The sequence below is a fragment of the Penicillium paradoxum genome, assembly GCF_028828445.1.
Source record: "Penicillium paradoxum strain IBT 22861 chromosome Unknown utg000004l_segment0_segment0, whole genome shotgun sequence".
Classification (NCBI taxonomy): domain Eukaryota; kingdom Fungi; phylum Ascomycota; class Eurotiomycetes; order Eurotiales; family Aspergillaceae; genus Penicillium; species Penicillium paradoxum.
In genome coordinates this window covers 41550-58177 of record NW_026643182.1, presented here as the reverse complement: position 1 = coordinate 58177, position 16628 = coordinate 41550, and the positions used below count along the sequence as shown (strand labels likewise).

At 51.5% G+C, this 16628-nt stretch overlaps 8 protein-coding genes across 8 annotated transcripts; 4 read left to right on the top strand and 4 right to left on the bottom strand.

Moving 5' to 3' along the window:
* Positions 1-113: 113 nt before the first annotated feature.
* On the bottom strand, positions 114-1238 carry N7457_003802 (uncharacterized protein; the record flags this gene model as incomplete). The annotated part of the gene is made up of 1 exon (XM_057174847.1): positions 114-1238. The coding sequence occupies one exon, from the start codon at positions 1236-1238 to the stop codon at positions 114-116; it is 1125 nt and encodes a 374-aa protein (XP_057031894.1).
* A 1062-nt stretch (positions 1239-2300) lies between these two features.
* Positions 2301-2800, bottom strand: N7457_003801 (anaphase promoting complex subunit 11; the record flags this gene model as incomplete). Its single annotated transcript, XM_057174846.1, has 3 exons — positions 2301-2498; positions 2556-2587; positions 2659-2800. The coding sequence occupies 3 exons, from the start codon at positions 2798-2800 to the stop codon at positions 2301-2303; spliced, it is 372 nt and encodes a 123-aa protein (XP_057031893.1).
* Positions 2801-3033: 233 nt separating this feature from the next.
* On the top strand, positions 3034-4120 carry N7457_003800 (sulfurtransferase; the record flags this gene model as incomplete). The annotated part of the gene is made up of 2 exons (XM_057174845.1): positions 3034-3998; positions 4063-4120. The coding sequence occupies 2 exons, from the start codon at positions 3034-3036 to the stop codon at positions 4118-4120; spliced, it is 1023 nt and encodes a 340-aa protein (XP_057031892.1).
* A 505-nt stretch (positions 4121-4625) lies between these two features.
* Positions 4626-5978, top strand: N7457_003799 (uncharacterized protein; the record flags this gene model as incomplete). The annotated part of the gene is made up of 2 exons (XM_057174844.1): positions 4626-4746; positions 4825-5978. 2 exons carry the CDS (start codon positions 4626-4628, stop codon positions 5976-5978), a joined length of 1275 nt encoding a protein of 424 aa, XP_057031891.1.
* Positions 5979-6681: 703 nt separating this feature from the next.
* N7457_003798 (RPEL repeat-containing protein) lies at positions 6682-7270 on the top strand (the record flags this gene model as incomplete). The annotated part of the gene is made up of 3 exons (XM_057174843.1): positions 6682-6812; positions 6877-6977; positions 7095-7270. 3 exons carry the CDS (start codon positions 6682-6684, stop codon positions 7268-7270), a joined length of 408 nt encoding a protein of 135 aa, XP_057031890.1.
* A 496-nt stretch (positions 7271-7766) lies between these two features.
* On the bottom strand, positions 7767-8652 carry N7457_003797 (translin family protein; the record flags this gene model as incomplete). Its single annotated transcript, XM_057174842.1, has 2 exons — positions 7767-8403; positions 8456-8652. The coding sequence occupies 2 exons, from the start codon at positions 8650-8652 to the stop codon at positions 7767-7769; spliced, it is 834 nt and encodes a 277-aa protein (XP_057031889.1).
* Positions 8653-8881: 229 nt separating this feature from the next.
* Positions 8882-11630, bottom strand: N7457_003796 (beta-mannosidase; the record flags this gene model as incomplete). Its single annotated transcript, XM_057174841.1, has 5 exons — positions 8882-9679; positions 9729-9964; positions 10015-10445; positions 10499-11449; positions 11509-11630. 5 exons carry the CDS (start codon positions 11628-11630, stop codon positions 8882-8884), a joined length of 2538 nt encoding a protein of 845 aa, XP_057031888.1.
* A 2050-nt stretch (positions 11631-13680) lies between these two features.
* Positions 13681-16085, top strand: N7457_003795 (uncharacterized protein; the record flags this gene model as incomplete). Its single annotated transcript, XM_057174840.1, has 3 exons — positions 13681-13910; positions 13969-15040; positions 15099-16085. 3 exons carry the CDS (start codon positions 13681-13683, stop codon positions 16083-16085), a joined length of 2289 nt encoding a protein of 762 aa, XP_057031887.1.
* Between the last annotated feature and the right edge of the window lie 543 nt (positions 16086-16628).

Sequence of the window (16628 nt, the reverse complement as noted above, 5' to 3'; positions counted from 1 at the left end):
TTATGCTTGAAATATATTCACGAGATTCATCAGACTAGCCTGTTTGTAAACCAACTGGAATGCTGACGCCCATGTTTCACCCGCAATGCGCCAAAAGCAATAATAGTCAATCATCAGGAGGGTTGCATGTCTGCTTCACTTTCTACAGCGTACGCCTCATGATCCCCCTGGCGTTGGATGATTTCTTCGCCTGAGTGCGGTGAGAAGGGGTGCTGCACAATTTCCTCTTCATGCTCTCCTTTTAGATCTTTTAGATCCGCAGCCTCCGCAGCATCAATCACTATCTGCAGCTCGCTCATCCGCTTGGCAAATTGATCCATCATCTCCTCAAGCTTGCCCTCTCTATCGTTCCCGCCCACATTTATGGGTAGCCCACCAGTGCCTCTGATCTTCAACATTAATCCATGCCCCGGTAATGCGCCAGGGCTGCCGTTCTCAAAGGTGGGTGCCGGTACCACTTCCGTGTTGAGGACTTGCCATTCTGACGAGAAGCTCTGCGCTGCGGTGACGTGGTACTGTGGAGATAGATGGCCCTGCTCTTGTGGAATCCCAGAGAGGTTTGCCGGTGATGACGATAGGGACTTCGTGCCACTGCCGCCTTTCCCTGGTGCCAGTTCGGTTCCCGGGGTTGTCTGGGCTATATCGGGGGTGACTCGTGAGGGCTCTATGTCGAGGATGACATAGTTCTCTCGTACACCGGGAACAGGAGGCGGGAGTAAGGTAGTCTTGGCCGGGTCTGAACCAGAGGAGGCTTCGATCTCGTGTTGAGCATTGGATGCTTGTGTCTGCGCGATCTGGTCTTTCTTGGAATCCGATAGGGCCTCTTGTTGTGTAGCTAAGCTCCGCAGCGCTGCCTCTGTCACAATATCGGTGTCATCGTCAGAGAATATGTAATGAACTGTCGGGTGATGGTAATCTGAGTTATGGGCGTCTTCGATCAAAGTGAAGAATGGTTGAAATGCGAGGTGAGAAGGGGATTGTTGCTCTTGAACTTCCTCGATATGGGATTCAGTTTCATCCAGAGCTGCATCTTGGTGCGGGGATCCAATTGGTTCTGGGGATTGATGAGTCTCGTCCGTTGGTGGATGGCCCTCTGGCAGTTGTCCTCGTGGCTGTCGATCGCTTGGTCGCGAAGAGGCGGTCTCTGGCCACGAGGATGATTCTTTGCGCAGAGACTGTCGGGAAGAAGAGGAAGATAGGGTAGGATTGTGGGGAGAAGTGTTCAGAGACATCTCCATAGGCTGGGGCTACATCATTTTGGAGAGGAGCTTCAGATAGGATGAGGTTCCGTATCGCGTGCGGAGAGCCGCTTATCGATAGTGCCACGTGATGATTAGATGAAACATAGCTGTGGCCCGGGGGAGTCTTTGCAGTGTTTGCATAGTTTCACAGCCTCAGGCAACCTGCTGCCTAAGGCCATAATTGCGCATTTAGTGCCTGTGATATACCTGGTTGGCATTCAAGCAGCACATTATCAATTCTGTCGCTCTGTAGAATGGAACTACTTTTTTGAATTCTAAGCCCCTGCGAGAAAGGCATCAAAAGGATGATGGAAAGTAGAATCCCGTGAAGTCTGAGTCCTGACCTAGAATACCTACATGTAGGTAGAACGGGGTTCTAAAATATATGTCACCGCGTTTGAGCTTCGATCTAAGACGACAGGACCCACAGCTTCAAACTAAACTGGGATCAGTGTTGCCGGGCCCCGGGGTTTATGTGGGCTTAGTCCGCTTTCCGGACGGGTTCTAGCGACCAAGTTCTATAGGATAAGACCAAAAGCAAGACTTCATAAGCCTTAACGTTTAGAAGCCTACAAGTCATGAGGCAGAGAACCCTTTCTTTTTCTTTCTCGGTAGGCAGGGAGCTAAGAAGAGTTGAAAGCATCTAAGCACATATTGGGGTATTGTTATAGAGAAATGCGCAGTAAGTCCTATCCCTGCTCACCGTTGGGAGTGGGTGAAGTCGTGCATTAGCCCGAGCGTTCTACGCTTTAGGCCATGCATATTTCTCACAGGAGCTAAGCCTCCTTTTTGTATACATGCATATACATCGAATCACCTACCGTGTCCATATACACACACATATATAGCTACCGCTGGTTGATATATTTTCCCACTCGGGCCTTTGCAAACTCAAAGTATGAGCTGCTCCGGGATAGGGTCCACTCCGGCGTTGATCAATTGATCACATCCACAGTATTATTGTGATGCTCAGTCGATAACAAGATCTAATAATGCACTATAAGTTTGCACGCCAAAGAAAAGAAGACTAGGGAAAACAACGCGAAAGGGTATCTCCAATTAGTCCGGCAACACCTTGATAATCACGAGAAGACAAACACAGATCAAGGCCATTATTCCTTGCCCTTGAACTCGAATTCTAGGAGCAATTAGCTTGGTATCCACAGAGGGGGAAAACAACAAAAGAAGCATACTTTGTCGGCACATTGGACATAATCCCTTGGAAGTCTCCAGGTCAATCCAGGTCATTAAGCAATGCTGTCCCAAATATTGATCAGTTCTATCCTAGCTTAGACGCCCACTGTGCAGTCTTACCATGTGGAACGCGTGGTTACATTTTCCTTGTACTGCAAAAGACATCATGGTCAGAGTTTAGTACATATGTATGCGATTGGCACACCAAAAAGCAGACACTTACCAAGGGCACAGTCATCGCCAGGGAATTTGCAGGTAGGGCAGGTGCCATCGAATTGGACACGACAGATACCACACACTTCATCCTCGGGGATATCCCAATGCCAAGTAGCAACGGCATTCCATTCTTTAATGGCAACCTTCATGGTGGATGGAAAAAAAGCGCCAAGCTAAAGAGGTGAAGGGAGGGAGAGCGCGATCCACCGAGGGAAAGCATTGATAAGCTTATCACATGAGAGTGCTTCTCCGCACCACACGCCATTCCACGCTCATGCAATAGCACTCCCCTTATTGCTCTTGCTTCTGCTCTAGGTATTACATTTGACGATTGGCCTCGTTATGTATATTGGTTTGCTTTAAAGGTTCTCTCCTCCTCACCATGGCATTCACAGCCATTCGATCCTTTGCTCCTGCTCGTCTCTTCCGCCCCAACATGTCCATCTCCACAGGGCTCCATGCCCAGCGCAATGTCTCTTTTTCCTCGTATCTAGTGACACCGAAGGAGCTGAATGAAGCACTCAAAAAGAACCCACCGACCAAAATCTCAACGTCCCCGCGCGTGATTCCTCTCTGCGCAGCATGGTTCATGCCGAACGACCCAGAGGGTCGCAAGGGTATTGAGTCGTTCCGTAACTCACGCATTCCCCAGGCCCGGTTTTTCGACCTTGATGCCGTCAAAGACCCAGATTCACCCTACCCACACATGCTTCCTACCTGTGAGACCTTTGCTGAGGCTATGAGCGAGTTGGGGATTCGTCGTGACGACGAGATAGTGGTCTATGACACTGCCGAGCTGGGCATATTTAGCGCACCCCGCGTAGGCTGGACTCTGCGTGTCTTCGGCCACCCCAATGTCCATATCCTCAACAACTACCGTCTCTGGGTTCAAGAAGGTCTTCCGACCGAGAGCGGCGAGCCTGCGCCAGTGGAGAAATCCAAGTACTCCGTCCCGACCTACGATTCGCGATTGGTGATTTCCTTCCGTGAGATGAAGGAGCTGGCTTTGGACTACGGCAAAGAAGGCGCAGAGGAAGTTGAAATCCTCGATGCCCGTTCCTACGGTCGGTGGGCTGGTATAGACCCGGAGCCGCGCCCTGGCCTCCCATCTGGCCACCTTCCTGGCTCCAAGAACATTCCCTTCCAAGAACTTCTGGACCCCGAAACCAAAACTTATCTCCCTGCCGAAGATCTGCGGAAGGTGTTTGAAGAGCATAAGGTGGACCTCAACCAAACGATCATCAGCTCGTGCGGCACTGGCGTGACTGCTTCGATCATTGAGACAGCCCTGGGTGAGGCGGAATACGGCGACCCAAATCTGCGTCGGGTATATGACGGCAGCTGGACGTAAGTGCATAACCCAGTCTATCCCGGTAGTTGCTACTAGTACTAATCCGAACAATGAACCCAGTGAGTGGGCGCAACGAGTCAAGGAAGCAGATGGCCTTATCAAGAAGGTGAAATCATAGGCGGCATGACTGGGGGAAGCTCTCCTCAACATTTCCCCCTCTCTATATCTCTATATCTCCGTATCTCCCTGTTTCTCTACTTTTAGATTGTATACTTCGTCTAAAGATATAGAAACCCTCACTTCTCTCATTAATTCCCGCCTGTTCCTGAAATCGCTTAGTCAGCACATCTCCGACTGGAGGTTTCTCTGCCCATCGCATCGATTCTGAAGGCGCTTTCTTTGGCCCACCCCAGCAGACTGTATTGTTACAAAGATGCTGCAGATGGAAACTTCTGTCAACTGGCTTCTCATCGTGAGTGAAAATCATGGCGGCATCGACCAATATCTGCCACCCACCCCCACATTCCCGTGTCCCTCCATCGTCAAACCTCCTTCCTCAGCTCTAGGCCCGTGCTGACCGGGCGATTCAGACGCGGTTGTCTACACTTCTAGTTTTCCGATATAGGGCGGTCCCTGCCCTGTAATCTCTCACTCACTTCAAACACATTCGTTCATCATCCGCCATGTCGACCGGACGCAAGGTCTTTCATTGTGCTGTGGACGAGACGGCCTTGTCCACCAACATTAGCGAAATTAAGAAATGGACCACCAACGGCGCCATCGATCTCGTGGTTCCTCTCTACAGTGAGTATTTGATTGTTGAATAGAGCTTGATTATCTTCCTTGCAAAGAATTTCAGTCTAACCATTATTATCCGATCAGCCCTCGAACGACTCCATGCGCTGAAGCGGGCGGGATCGCAGGTCGCCATCAATGCTCGCGAGGCAGTGCGCTTTCTCGACCGGGTTACCTCTGGCAAAGATCATATCGCCGCCGACCGAGTTGTTCTCCAGGGTCCTATGGAACAATATGAGCGCTGGGAGGAGGCGGAGAAATTCTTCCTTCCGGAATTCGAGGAGGAGCCCGAGGTACCCGATAATGCAATCCCCAATGGTGGGCCAGCGATCGAACCCAGCGCCAATGAGACTTCGACCAAAAACGAGCCGGATGATCTGTCGCAAATGCTTTTGTCCAAGCTGAACTTCAAGAAGGACCCGGAGGCTGCGTCGATCACCTCCGTCGGCACCCCCAGTGGACCTGGCTCGCGCACATCCTCCCGCAGCTCTCGCACTAGCCCTGATTGCGCCCAGCATGGCTCCAGTAACGGAACAAGAACGAATACTGACAAGAGCAAGAACAAGTCTGCTAATCACCAGCGTACTGTCTCCGGATCCGTCATCCCGACCGCGCCGCCCGCTTTGCGCCCATTGCTGAGCGCTCTGCTTTGGCGCTTGCATACCGGCCCCGATGCTGAGAACTCCGCTAAGACCTGCATTCTTATCTCTAACGACCGAGCCACCCAGGTGTGGGCTCAGAAGTTTGGCATTGGTGTCAAGAACATTCTGCAGCTGCGCACTGCTATCCAGTACGAGGAGCGCGAGTACAAAAATCGCTGCAAATACGTTGAGAAAACCCAGACACAACCCGCCGAACCCAAGACATTGTTGTCTTACGAGGAAGAGAGCGACGAGGATGAGTTGGTGTTTGTCCCCCGTGGTCGTGGTAAAGGAACCCCCCGAGGTGGCTCACGTGGTGGAGCTCAGCGCAAGGCTGCCCCCAAGGCTGCCCCCCCTCCTGTTGAGCCTATTGTTACCGTGGAAGTGCCAACCCAGCCCATTGACCCGGATTCGTTCAGCCGATCCCTAGGAGGTGCAGCTAAGGCACCTGCGGTAGACTTGAACATTCAACAAGGTACCGCCAACGCTACCCGCGGTAACTCGGGAGGCTCTCGTCGCTCGTCCAATGGCCGCCGTGGTGGGTCTTCGCGAGGTGCACGAGGCAATGCTCGTGGCCGGGGTAAGCTCTGGGTTCCTTGATTGTCATGAGCAGAATGGTCTACTCCAAATCATCTCTTTGATGGCAGTCGACCCGAGTGTTTTGTGAACCAATGCATCCAGAACCAGACAGGGTGTCTCTCTTTTTCTCTTTGCAGAACTACGATACTCCCCTCAATGCAGGGATCTGGACCTGGATCTGTCTTGCTGTGGCTGCCTGCAGAGTGTGTTTCCCCTCTTCCCCCGGCATAAATCCTTCCAGAATCCCGGCATGATCGGACCTTGGACACGAAAGGACATGAATCCCATGGTGGATTAAATCCGCGGCTGTGATGCGCTGCTTGGATATGTCTGTTTCAGAAAGCCCGTACTCCCCTTTGTTCCCCTTCACCCTTTCCTTGTCTAGGGGATGGAGATGAGAGGTCGTCGAATTGCGGAAACGTTGAGACGGTTGCTATTTTCAGACTGGGATATGGTATGATGGATTTTCTTTTCTCTTTCCATGATTTACTAGTCTCGCAGGTTATTCCAGTTTATTCCAGTAAATCCATTACTTCGCTTGTTATTTGAGTGTGTGTTGTTCTGTAGCCCTGGAGAGACGTGATAGATCGCCGTTGGATTTCCCCGCGTGGTCCCGTGGGACAGGAATCACTTGACTTTCTACTTCAACTCACCACTTTGCTTCTTACCACCTTCTTACCGATTTCAACTCTTACCCATCTGACCCCAATCGTTAGCTGTGATAATGTCCTCTATTGAACAGACCCTTCCTCCCACCCACGAGCGTCGCAACTCGTTAGAGAAACACCTTCAAACCCGCCCGGAAATGCAGGACCTGAAGGACCGCCACATCTTGCTGGACACCAATGTAGCTCCGTGGGTGCTCCTGAGCCTATTCCCATGAATCGCTTGGGTGTAGTGATTGTTAATATAACGACAGAGCCCTTCAATACGCTCGCCAGGAGCTCGATCGCCAGCGTGCTACAGACAACTTGAAGAAGAATCTAGAGAAGAGGCCCGAGAAAGATGAGTTGATCGAACGTACGATTCTCTTTTTCTTTTTTTTTTTTTTTTCTCTCTTTAATTTCTGATCTTCCATCCGCTATATCACTGACTCTATTCCAAAATCCATCTCGATGTATACTAACACCCGCCAAGGCAACATCCTCCCCGCATCCTCCGCCGCTCCAGCACTACAGGCCCACGCCCGCGAGCTTGAGAAGCACATGCTGGCCGATAATCTCGAACACAAGATTCAGAACCGGCCACAGCCTGAAGATTTGATTTCGCAGGGTATCCTCTCCGAGGATGAGAACCCGCGCTCGCCGGTCTGATCTTGGTCCTTGAAAGTCAACATTGCCACGGTTGTGGTGATATGAGATATGGGTGACACGATCGTTTCACGAGGGCGTTTTATTTTTATCCCGGCGATTGGCAATGCCTGGTCTTTCCTTTTTGTTTACACCTATGTCATCTTGGCGGTTGTCTCTACAATTGTTTTCACTGTCTTTACCAACTCGTGATGTCACTGTGACGCAACATGCTCCCCATCGGTATAGCAATGTCAATATGAATATATGTTATTTTTAGAGGGAAATGTAGAGACACGTCGATTGTGGGTCTATGGGATATGTTGAAACGAGGAAGACCTGAGTATCGACCTCGGGAGTTAGGTGGAAATGAGTGGTTCCTGGCCCATGGAAAGCTATCCCTACGCTGGGAATATACATCACAGAGATGGATTACCGCTGTCATTTGAAATACGCCATTGATCGTTGCTGGATACATGGAGACCTCGGCAGAATCAAGCAGGCCTTTTGTTTAGTGAGATTACACCTCCACAGGGGCCGACAGATCAGGTGTCCAACCACTCGGCCTCTCACTTCCACGCACGAGAATTCCATACGCCGCCCGCTCAACCTTCTCCACACTGTTCTGCATAACCTCCATCTTCTTCGCCAGGTCTCGGAACATGAAATGCCGCCGGGGCACAGTGAGAGCTTCGAAGCCTGCACGCATCGCACGTAGATCAACCACAATGTCACCCTGTGATGGAGCGAGTGTCGGCCTCTTGCTTCCACCTTCTGTGCTGTCCGCCTTGGTAGCTGCTGCATTCCCAGAGCTCAGTGATAGCACCGCGAAGCGCATCATTTCTCCGGTGAGATCGAACAGACCCATCAGGTAGTCCTCTTCTGAGACGAGGATCTCCGATGGGATGCGGGCGGCGCATTCGGCGTGGGTGATAAGCGTCTGCGTGCGCAGGTAGTGGTCAAAGGATAGTGCTTCGATGAATTCTTGGATTCCGGCGCTGATTTGGCGTTGGTATCGCCAGCCATTTATGCCGAGTTGTTCGGGGACGACAGCTTGGAAGAGCTCATGGATTTGGTCGAAGCGGGCTTGGTTTTCTTGGGCGATTTTAGGTGGGAGGGGTTGATTTGTTGCGCGGACTCGCTGAAGGGCGAAGATACTGGAAGCATCCCAGTTAGCTATTGCTCGCCAGGGTAGAAGCGAAGGCATACATCTTCTTGCTCAGAGCGGTAATGTCGCGACTCTTCTTGATAATTCGCTCGCGTCGGTCATGGTGCTCGTCCAGCTCGTCGCGAAAGTTCTCAAAGATTGATAGAACCGATGGAGCTGATGACTCTGCTTCGGCCATGATGGTATCTTTAGGATGTAGCTCGAGTGGCTGGCCTTCCCAGGAGCGTTTAGTACCCATCGGCAAAAAAGTTGGAGGTGGTTAAGTTGCAAGTTGATCTCCGCGCAACGATAAGATATGAGATCGCCGATCCACTCATTCGAGCGTTTCGGGTTTTGGAAACTCCCTTATTATGCCTTTGTTTGATCATTGAAAAGGTGCATGGATTGCTATGGAGTTACATATTCTAATTTTCATTCTTTGTTGACATGAGCCCTCCCTGTGGACTGTCATGGAGTGGAGTGTCTATTTATTGAACAACTCCAACGGATTCTTGGCCGAGGTATCGGTACCTTAGAGGCTTGTCTCCAAGACCAGTCACTGTGACAGTCTGCTCATCACCTGGGACAATATCAATAGCGTTGTCCGCAAGGTGGACACCCTCTTGCTCCTCGAAAACAAGACACTTGACTGGCTTCCGGGCGTTGATCACCAACAGTGTCTCTCCCGATTTCCCAGACTGACGTCTAACATCCAGCTGTCGCTCTGACAAATTGAGATACTTGAATGGTTGTGGCCAGTCGACATCTCGGGCTACGACCTGGTTGTTTACCCACAGCCGGGCAGCGAGAACATGCGGCTCGGGTTCGGCGATGTGGTCGAGAACCCCATCAGTGATGATGTCTGTGGTTCCATTTGCAGTGATGGTGATGTTATCGCGCACAATCGGCGCGCGAATATCCCGGCCTGTGTTGACTGATAGGAATCGCAGCTCAACACTGCCTTGGACTGTTTCTGGTTTATTGCTGGCGATCCAAAGCTCGTACTTACTGGCCTTGGGTGGCTGCGCGTGTGCCACGCTCCAGTCGTGGTGCTCGCGTCGTACGCCAACGGCTATCGGATTCAAAACACGCTTCACTGCATAGTAGGCTGGCTTAGGCTTGAGGAAATAGTCCACAATGGCCCATGAGATTGTCGGCCAGCAGTCGTTCAGCTGCCAGAGTAGTGCACCACCACAGTGTCGCTCGTCGCCCCATTGTCGGCGCCAGCCTCGGTAGCCGAACATCATAGTCTCTGCTTGTACAACCTGGGTGAGATAGATATAGGTCTGGAGATGTTAGCTTGGAAGTGATGAATTACTAGGGTGCTAGTCATACCTCGAGATCTGTCGCGGTCCGGAGATTCTCAACTAGGTATGTTGCTAGTCTTCGTTCATGCCCGTCGGCCTTGTTGTGGAAGTCAATAACGTGGGATTGAGGGAATTTGTCCTCTGGATTCTCGACAAAGTAGTCAATTGTGGAGATGTGGGGGAAGGCCTCCATTCCAAATTCGCTGTTAAATCGGCCACCGAGAGTATCGAAGATTTGATATTTCTCCTGTGTTCCGTGCCAGACTATTCTGGTGATTAGCGGAAGCGCGTGAATCATCTTCGGGGATACTGACCGTTCCACTGGTGCATATCACCAACTGTGGTATCCGATGATATCTTGCCATCTCCCCAGGGACTTCCCGGGTGGTAGAACGTGTCGGGGGAGTTCTCAGCCACCACCTCTGGGAGCAGCTTCTCATAGATATACCTCGCCGGGAAATCTGTGGCTAGCCAGCTCTCTGGGTCTTTATCCTCGTAGTTGTAGGTCAAGCCCTCGGACTCGGCAACTTGATAGTCCTCGTTGTTGCCAGCATAGAGCACGATCGATGGATGGTGGCGCATACGTTGCAGATTGTAAACAGTCTCTTGGCGGACAGACTCGAGCATCTCGGGCCATGTGGGATAGTTTCCACATCCAAACATGAAATCTTGCCAAACAAGCACTCCAAGCTCGTCGCATGCCTCGTAGAAGGCGTCGTCTTCATAGATACCACCACCCCAGACGCTTAATCATGGTTAGCTAACCCCTCATTTCCCGACAGCAAAAGCAAAACTTACCGGATCATCACTTGTCTGCCAGCAACCATGAGCTCAATCCACTTGCGGTATCGCTCGGCACTGATGGCAGGAAGCAGACTATCTGCCGGAATCCAGCACGAGCCGCCACAGAAAATGTCCATACCATTGATTCGGAAGAAAAAGGATTTGCCATGCTTATCGGGTTGTTGAATCACCTCTGCGGTCCGGATACCAAACTTCTTAGAGGTGTGGTCAACTTCTTCATCATTGCGACGCAGCGACACTGAAACCTCGTACTGAGTCTGCTCGCCGTATCCATGGGGCCACCACAGAGCCGGCTGCTCGACAGGGAAGGTCACCTGGGCGGTCTTTCCAGACACTGAAATAGACTGGCGTGCAATCTCGTTACCTCGTAAGCTTAAGCTAAGCTCGGCGGTATATTCTCCATCAACAACGCTCTCCACTTCGATGACTGCTGTCACCTCAGCTGTTTGATGGTCTGCAGACAACTTGGTTTGGGGCCACAAATTAGACACACGAGCTTCATACACTTCGAAGCGTACGGCCCGCCAGATGCCAGCAGTCATCAGCACTGGGCCCCAGTCCCAACCCCAGTGATATTGAGCTTTCCGCACAGCCATGCGTGCGGGATCACCGTTGAACCCAACCCATTTATGCTTGGTGTCCTGAGCCCGGAGTTCGCGCGCCTTGAGAAGTGCGCAGTCGAACTCAACCTCAAGCGTATGCTCACCCTCTGCTTCCAATGCTTTAGTGACATCCACCCGGTGACCCAGAAACATGTTATCACTCTCCAAGATCACCTGTCCATCCAGCTTGACCTTGGCAAAGGTATCCAAGCCATCAAACACAAGCACTATGGATGATCCAGCTGGAGCAGATGGCTTCTCAAACTTATTTCGGTAAACCCATGACTTTTCGTTAACCCAGCGGGCATCCAATTCCTTGAATCCGATGTAAGGATCATCGAGCCTGTTGAAATCATACTGAGGTTAAGGTGGGCCCATTTTGGCTGAGAAACAACAACTTACTTCTTGTTATCAATGAGATCCTGCTGTACAACGGACGGGACTGTAGCCACTGGCAGCCATTCCTCGGTGTCCCGGTCCTTGAAGGACCAGCCAGAAGACAGAGACTGCACAAGCTTGGTCATTTCGAGATGCAATTGGCAATATGAAAGGGGTAGCTTTAGCATCCCCCAGCTTTATACAGTTCCAGACAATCAGTCCTTATCGATAAGGGCGGAGAGCACCCCGTCCCCCCCCCGCTTTCCCTTTTGGGCAAGGCGAGGACTCCGTGGTGAAAGCGGACTAGCGCAACACATGATCTGTATTGTTGCAATCTGTGTCTTTCAAATACCATAAAACACTTGAAATTTGCAAATGAGTCGCTCCCCACCGTGGAGGGCTGGCCACCTCTGGCCACCTGTCGTACTTTTACCTCCGTCCTCTGTGATTTGGGGACGTTCACCATGGATCCACCCAAGAGCTTTGGTTGCCCCGGCACATTACCCGGATCAGCCTGTTCATTCTCACAAGCTCAACATCCGAACTTTTTTTGCCCATAAGCCTATGCAGTGCGCACTGGGACTCGGATCGTTTGCACCTGGACTGATGCACCTGGACTTCGGCTCGATCACTCCGTACTCCGCACTCCGTATATCAAAAGCAGCTCGTGCATTCTGCAGGCCGCTTATTTGGGACATCCACAGTGCCTGAGCTGATTGAACTAATTTCCGTTAGTATGCATTAGAACCGAACCAATGAGCCCGCCTTCGGCAGACAACGAGCGTCCTGCATCCTTCGGGACCCATCGCCTAGACTTGGCATGTCCTTCTGACTTGCCTGACTTGCCTGACTTGCCTGACTTCCCGGGGGATCACTGATCGGAGCGTGGAGTACTCCGTACTCCGTATGGAGTGCACTCTGCAGAGTGGCTTTATATTTCTTTTTGGATTCTATAATCTTGGCTCTCTTTTCTAGATTTCTTCGCCTCCATTTTGGAAAGCTGGGGAAATCAGGGGTTGGAACCTCTAACCGCTGTGTCTCCATCTCGGGCCCTTGACTGGAACGAGCCATGGCGCGAAATTACCTCGGCGTCCCCCCTTCCAGTGGCAAGGTGCAATGTGCACATCAGGTCGGAGGACGGAGTACGGAGTACATTGCCCCTCCTGATACATGGGTAAGCAGACATGAGCACACCCCCTCAATTGAGGAACTTCGCTCATTGGAGGCGTCAGGCGTCAAAGCTATAGAGCCGCTATGGTTTATAGCCCCCAGACGTCAAAGAAATGAGAAGGGTTGGGCTGTCAATTGGCGAAGACCACAGGTTAACTTTCCGGCCAAAAGGAAATTTGAGGATCGGATTTGATGTCCCCAAGTAGGGATTGCCATACGGAGGACGGAGGACGGAGGAGACTGGTCATTTCCCCCAGAATTTCGGCTAGTCCCATCTGCAGGGCTCGATGAAGACTACAGCTAATTCCCCAAACTGCGTCCGGGGAAATTTCCCCTCTTCTCTGGAGAATCCATGCCACACAACCCTGCCATGCACGTTCTGTATTCAGTGGCGTGTGAGGATTAGGAAGCGAAATTGCCTTGGAATGCCCCCTCTATGAACCCCTGGGTTATGCGTGGCACTTGCCGGCTTAGAAGAGTAGACAATTACTCGCAATCCCATCCAACTACCCCGTACCCTGGCTGCTTTATATGCCGGGAGTTGGCACGCTCACATCATCAGAGGCTGAGAATGCTTCCTACCGGTTCCGAGGACATCGCATTTTCCCCCTAAGGACACACCCAAATCGCAGAGACCACTAGCTCCCAACTAATCACATCGTCGACTAGCCAATAGGACCTGAGCGTAAAACCTGAGTTTTTTTTTTTTTCGTCAAACGCATCAGAAAAATGCGGGGAGATTAGGCGGATCAGCCTATTTCTTTTTCTCGACTATCTCCTTTCGGTTTTAGTTCTCTTTTCTTCGTTTCTGCGTTTCTCATTTTAAATCATTTTAAATTTGGGGTTTATCTCGCTCTCGCGCTCTCACAGGGACATATGACTTGCCACCTTTCAGCCATGTGAACCTCGACTCTTGAACATTCTCCTTTCAACCATCATACGACACTTTTGACCTTCATGTCGCCCATCTAGTGACGGCCGCATGGTCAGACTATGCAGTTTGAATTCTTCGTCTAATTCAGAATAATGTTCCATACATTTGAGGGTTTCGAGAACCCGACGGCAGCAACTCCTGCCCGCAACCGGGCTCCCAGTGAAAGACGGGAATCCATCAGTCGCCGAGTGACAACCTTGCGTGCTTGTACATCTTGTCGTCATCGAAAGATCAAGTGCGATGGCGAAAAGCCCTGTGAGGCATGTCGGTGGTATAAAAAGTCGGATCAGTGCCACTATTCAGATCCGCGACCATCGCGGAGGTGAGTCATTCGGTCTCCACTTCAGCCCGAATAACTCAGCTCACCAGAATTGATGTAGGCACGTAGAGAAACTCTCTACAACCTTGGAAGAGTATCGAAGTATCTTGGGGAAGTTGTTCCCAAACTTCGCTCCGGAGTCTTTAGTTAATCTGCCGCGGGAGAAACTCCTTGAGCTCACAACTGCGTTGGGATCATCTCACCTCCACGGGCTGTCACATCATGCCGAATCACCAGCTACATCGGCTTCGCTGGAAGCAAATGTTTCACCTCTGTCGAATGATGACGACAATCTCGAGGCTCTCCAGACCATGCCAGAGGAACTGCCGGATAGCCGTAGTGCCAGCTCCACGGATCTAGTAGAAGGCGTCTCGGATGATGTTAATGCGTTGTCCTTATCTGCACGGCAGCCTTCATCTTACTTGGGTGTGTCTTCCATCCAAGCGGTGATCAAAGTCATCGTCTGGCTAGATCCAGGCTGCGCCTCGTACTTCTCTCGAACACCCCCGAGTGAACGGGAGAACCCAACAGCCTGGTCGCATCGCGCACCTATCACACCCCCGCAACCCTTGATTCCACCTTCGGAGATGCAAATGCTCGATGGATATTTCCTTTATTTCCAAGCCTTCGCTCCCATGATCGATGAGCGGTCCTTCCGTGAGGCTTATTGTACCGGCCGCCGGAGAGATGACCATTGGCTTGCGTTGCTCAACATTGTCCTTGCCCTAGGCTGCATCGCAGCCACTGGGCCCGACGATACAACGCATCAGACATATTTTCTGCGGTGCAAGAGTCACCTGAGTCTGACCTCCTTGGGTAGCTCCCATATTGAGACTATCCAGGCCCTAGGCTTACTGGGCGGCTGGTACTGCCACTATATCAGCCAGCCGAATCTGGCATACTCCGTCATGGGCGCTGCCTTGCGTATGGCGGCTGCCTTGGGGCTGCACAAAGAGTTTGCCGAGACTCGCCAACTGCCAACCCCCGCAAAATTAGCCTCGATCGATCTTAAACGCCGTGTCTGGTGGTCTTTGTGCTGTATGGATACCTGGGCTTGCATGACCCTGGGGCGGCCCAGCATGGGTCGGATCGGCTCCACCATTACAGTCAAACCACCTCTCTGTCGGGACAAGGTAAGTCATCTCCCCCTCTCTGGGCTCCAATGGTATTTGGCTAATGGATGTCTAATAGGAAAATGTCCTCGAAATCCTCCCCCTGGTAGAAAACATCCGCTTCGCGAAGATCGCAACACAAGTGCAAGAATCCCTCGCCGCGGCGCCGTTAGTCAAGCACCAAGAAATGGCGCACGCAGATGCGCAGCTCCTGGAATGGTGGGAGAACCTCCCCTCCGTCCTGAAAGACCACGAGCCTTGCTCAGAGTCAATAAATACCGTCCGCACGGTTATGCGCTGGCGCTACTACAATCAACGACTGCTTCTGTACCGACCAACCCTACTCAACTACGCCATGCGCCGTGTGCCTTATATTGCATTGCGATCGGAGGAGCGCACAGCGATTGAAAAATGTCGCGAGGTCGCCGAGGAATCTATTCAGAATATTGCTGCCACGGCTCAGCTTAACCAGCTGTGTGGTTGGAATGCTGTCTGGTGGACTTTCCAGGCTTCCATGGTGCCGATGGTAGGACTGTTCCTCAACGATCCAACAGTGGATGACCGGCGCGCTTCTATAGAGTCCTGCCAGGCGCAGGTAGAGACCGCCATGATGACTTTAGCCCGTATGCAATCTTTTGGTCATACGGCCAAGCGGTCGCTGGATGCCATCTCACGAATGTACGAGGCTAGCAAGCGGGGACAGGATCTCACCAACCCTGGCTCCTCGGCTCCTGTTGGTGGCTCTTATCCCGCTGGCCGGGATGATCGGGATGTACCGCTCACATTCCCGGAGCCCGGTCGTGATACTATGGCTATGAGCGAGAATGGGTTCCTTGACCCGCTCGCCACTCCATTCACCGATGATTCAGGCGGCCAGTATCTCTGGGAGTATCTCAGCTGGAGTGACAACAATCTGTGGCCGGGGACTGTCAATGACATTGATGGGCGTAACGATACAATGACTTTGTTGACCCCCGATGAAAAGAGCCAGAAATACGAACAACCAGTGTATTTCGATCCCATGGCCGATCCGGGGTACTTTGTAAACGGCGGACCTTACTACTGAGTATTTATCCCGCACTCTTCTCTTCTCTTGTGTGATTTTTCTCGACTATCTTTTTGATTTTCTCCAGCGTGTTAGCATAGGGCATATATGGAAATGAATGCATGACTTCGATATTTTCATCCTTTCTTCTACTTAACTCGAAGTGTCGTTGGAATTTTGTGATACTAGCCAGGTCTATACCTATGTACATGCAGGTAGGGATGGGTACGATTACTCCGTTGATACTCCTTCGAAAAGGGGGCCAGTCCACCCTGCCATATTCCGATGAATTGTACTTCGCACTCCGTACTCCGTACTCCGTAAATCGAGGCAAATGGAGCCGATCGTGCACATCCATACGGAGTACGGAGCGGAATTGATCGGCGTCGAATGCGGGCCTTTCTCATTCCTTTCATTTGCGTCTCTTTAATTGGCTTCGGAGTGACGATCGTTGCTCGCAGTGCCCATAACAAGCCCTTAATGATCCCTAAATCAAAGTCTGGACGAATACTCCGCAACATAAACAAATTACGGACTAAATACTCCGTACGAAGAACGAGCTCA